Source organism: Gavialis gangeticus, unplaced genomic scaffold, assembly GCF_001723915.1.
Source record: "Gavialis gangeticus isolate Ggan-Ray unplaced genomic scaffold, GavGan_comp1, whole genome shotgun sequence".
NCBI lineage: Eukaryota > Metazoa > Chordata > Crocodylia > Gavialidae > Gavialis > Gavialis gangeticus.
In genome coordinates this window covers 23907466-23910293 of record NW_017729031.1, presented here as the reverse complement: position 1 = coordinate 23910293, position 2828 = coordinate 23907466, and the positions used below count along the sequence as shown (strand labels likewise).

The following is a 2828-nucleotide window of genomic DNA, read 5'->3' as shown; positions in this document are numbered from 1 at the left end:
CCCCCAATCTCCCACACCATGCCACCAGTGGCTCCGTCTCACTCCCTGCCCAAGCCCCGGGTTCCATGCACTGCCCTGGCTCGGCAGCACCCCCAGCCCCTGCTCCACTCCCTCCCTCACCATGGGAGCCTCAGTTTGCCCCCACCCCTTCCCCTGCATAGACTTACCTGCAGGGAGCTACTCTCCATGCTGCTCAGCTGTATTCCTGGCCATGCGTATGAATGTGGCCAGGCACGTACATACAGCACCCCCTGCATCCCACTCCCAGCAGCCCCAAGCAGGACCCCTTGCAGCTAGAATGCTGCCCCCACCTGCAACAGGAAACCCACTGTTTCCCAAGGGAACCCAGGGATCCCAGTCTCACAGGCGAGAGGGAGACTAGGTGTCTGGGGGCCCTGGCCAAAAGGCATAATTAATTATATTTATCAAAGAACATTATCAGCTACAACAGCCAAAAAAAAGCCGACAATGTAAAAATCAGCTTTTATTGGTATCGATCCAATATGCAACTGATGTATTGGTGCACCTCTAGACTGGACCTTTCTGAGAAACACAACTATTTTTAAAAGTTTACTGGTTACTGACCTTATACAGAGGACGTCTAACATCAATGGGACAATTCTGAATAACTTCATCTACTACATCTGAGATGGGCTGCGTGAAGTCAGGATTAGCAAACTAAAAATTTTGGATAAAAACACATTAGGTGGTTTTTCACAAAATTTTATAATTCAACATCCATAGAAATGTTGCAATTTGAACTACTTCTGGCTTTCTACAAACAAAGCTTCTTCTTAACCTACTGTGGGCAAGTTATTCAAGTTATCCTAAGAAAGCAAGAAATGAAGGAGGAAGTTTGAAAGAAGAAAGCTACAATAAAGATGCCATCACAGCCATTGCAAGCAGCTTGCCACAGAAACTTTACAAATGGGCCATGACTAATTCAAGATTAATTCCAAAGTCTTTACTGCAAAAGCAGTGTTAATCAGGGAGAAATAACAGCAGGATGCCGTGGGTTGTTCCCCCTACTTCAGTGAGCAAATAGTTTATCAAGAATAGAGGAAGAGAGGAGGGCGAGGGAGGTGAAGGGAGAGAAGCTATTATGCTACATGTGCAATCACTGAGAAGTATTAGAAACAAGAATGTATTTATTGTTATGGCAATTCAGTAAAGCGTACGAAAAAATGAAATTTAATCAATTTAATTTTCCTTCTGTCAAGTTTTCTTGCACATCTTTTGTTAACCGTAACAGTTCAAAGGCTGCCCAACCTTCTCAGAAGATGAGCACTGAAACCAGTATTTTAATTCAAGATAAGGGAGTGGTCCTTGAAAACAGAAGAGAAAGGGGGAGAAAACTGAATAGCTAGATTCATTCTCATTTGTTTCCCCACACCCACCCCCTGTTCCAAAAGTGGGCCCAGAAAGCAAGACTTGATTGCCCAGAGATGAGTGGGAGGAAGCAATTTTAAACAAGCAGCAGCACTTGGAATTAATTGCCTGGAGAGAGGAGAAACAGGATTAAAAGAAGATAAAATGACTACTGGGGAAAAGGCAACAAAGTAAACTACTATACGGTCACTCCTTTCCTTTAAAAAGTTAGTAGTGGAGTGCTGTGTTTAGTTAAAAAGACATCATATGTATAATTAAAGATTACATAGCCCCAAGAAAGAAAACTCACTGGATTCTTATAATACCAAAATACAGTAAATACCAAAATACCACAATACAGTAAAGTGTAATTTGAGATGGGCACATTTTTAATAGGTTTCAGATGCAGTTATTATGCATTTCATTATGCAATTAAATGTAATTATTACACTAGCCCCTGAACTGTTGGTCTATTCTTAAACCAAGATGTTGAAGCAAGCTGTTAATTCACATCAGTTTACCTCGGGATGAAAGAAGATCTCCGGTCCCAGGAATCTCTCATAGCCAACATCAATGGTGAACTCTTTCTTTGAGATTGCATTTATTCCAGTATACTGTTTAATCCACTTTGTACCATCCGTGTCATACTTGTTAAATTCTTTTACTAAATCAGGGCAGACATAACTAAAGCGCTCCTGAAAAATTAAATACGTACATTTGTAAAAGTCTCCCAAAAACATAACAGAAAAAAAAAACAGCATAAACTTAAAATAATGTGCAGCAGTCTGAACCCATATAAATATAGAAGTAAATTTCCTCAAAAAACAAAGGTTTGAACTCCTAGGAAGAGTCTAAAACTGGTGGTTTTGGGGGAGAGGGAGTCTAAACAAGTGAACTGACATTTACTATACACTATTAGATAATTTCACTTAAGAAATTCCCTACTATTAAAGAAGCCCAAGATATTGGCAGAGGTCATTGGTACTGTCCTCACATGGCATATAGCAATTTTTAAAGGTTTTATTTTCGTTGGGTTGCTTTGTGAGGAGGCAGGGGGGTAGGTGTTCTTGTGGGCTTTTCTGGACTTCATAACTGTTAAACAATTGCCTGGACTTGATCAAGCCACCCAATCCCTTCCTCTTGTATACTGCCACGCAATTAGCTTTGTTACTACCACTCGTTTCTATGCATCATTAAGTGAACGCAGCACATCTCAATAGACTAAATCGAGTTTCCTTCTACTTTCCTCCAAAATTCTAAATAAGAAATGAATACTAAAGTGTTCTGCAGTATTGCCATAGAAACATGGGATATAATAATGTACTTTATGGCTCAACTTTTTACAGTAACAAAAGATGTGTGCTATAGAAAAAAGGCAAATAATTTGCAGAAGGCATAAAAAGTAGTAATTATGTCATTTTATTTTACAGTTTCCACTAGCAGGTTTCCAATTAATCATT

General features: G+C 40.0%; 1 protein-coding gene across 1 annotated transcript in view; it reads right to left on the bottom strand.

The window, feature by feature from the left end:
* The window catches only part of ACTR3 (ARP3 actin related protein 3 homolog), a 33065-nt gene that overhangs the window by 8005 nt on the left and 22232 nt on the right, over nt 1–2828 (bottom strand). Inside the window, exons 7-8 of the mRNA XM_019522521.1 lie at nt 1890–2063; nt 586–678 (exon numbers count right to left, since the gene is read on the bottom strand). Coding sequence (XP_019378066.1) covers nt 586–678; nt 1890–2063 — 267 coding nt within the window. The remainder of the gene's footprint in view (nt 1–585; nt 679–1889; nt 2064–2828) is intronic.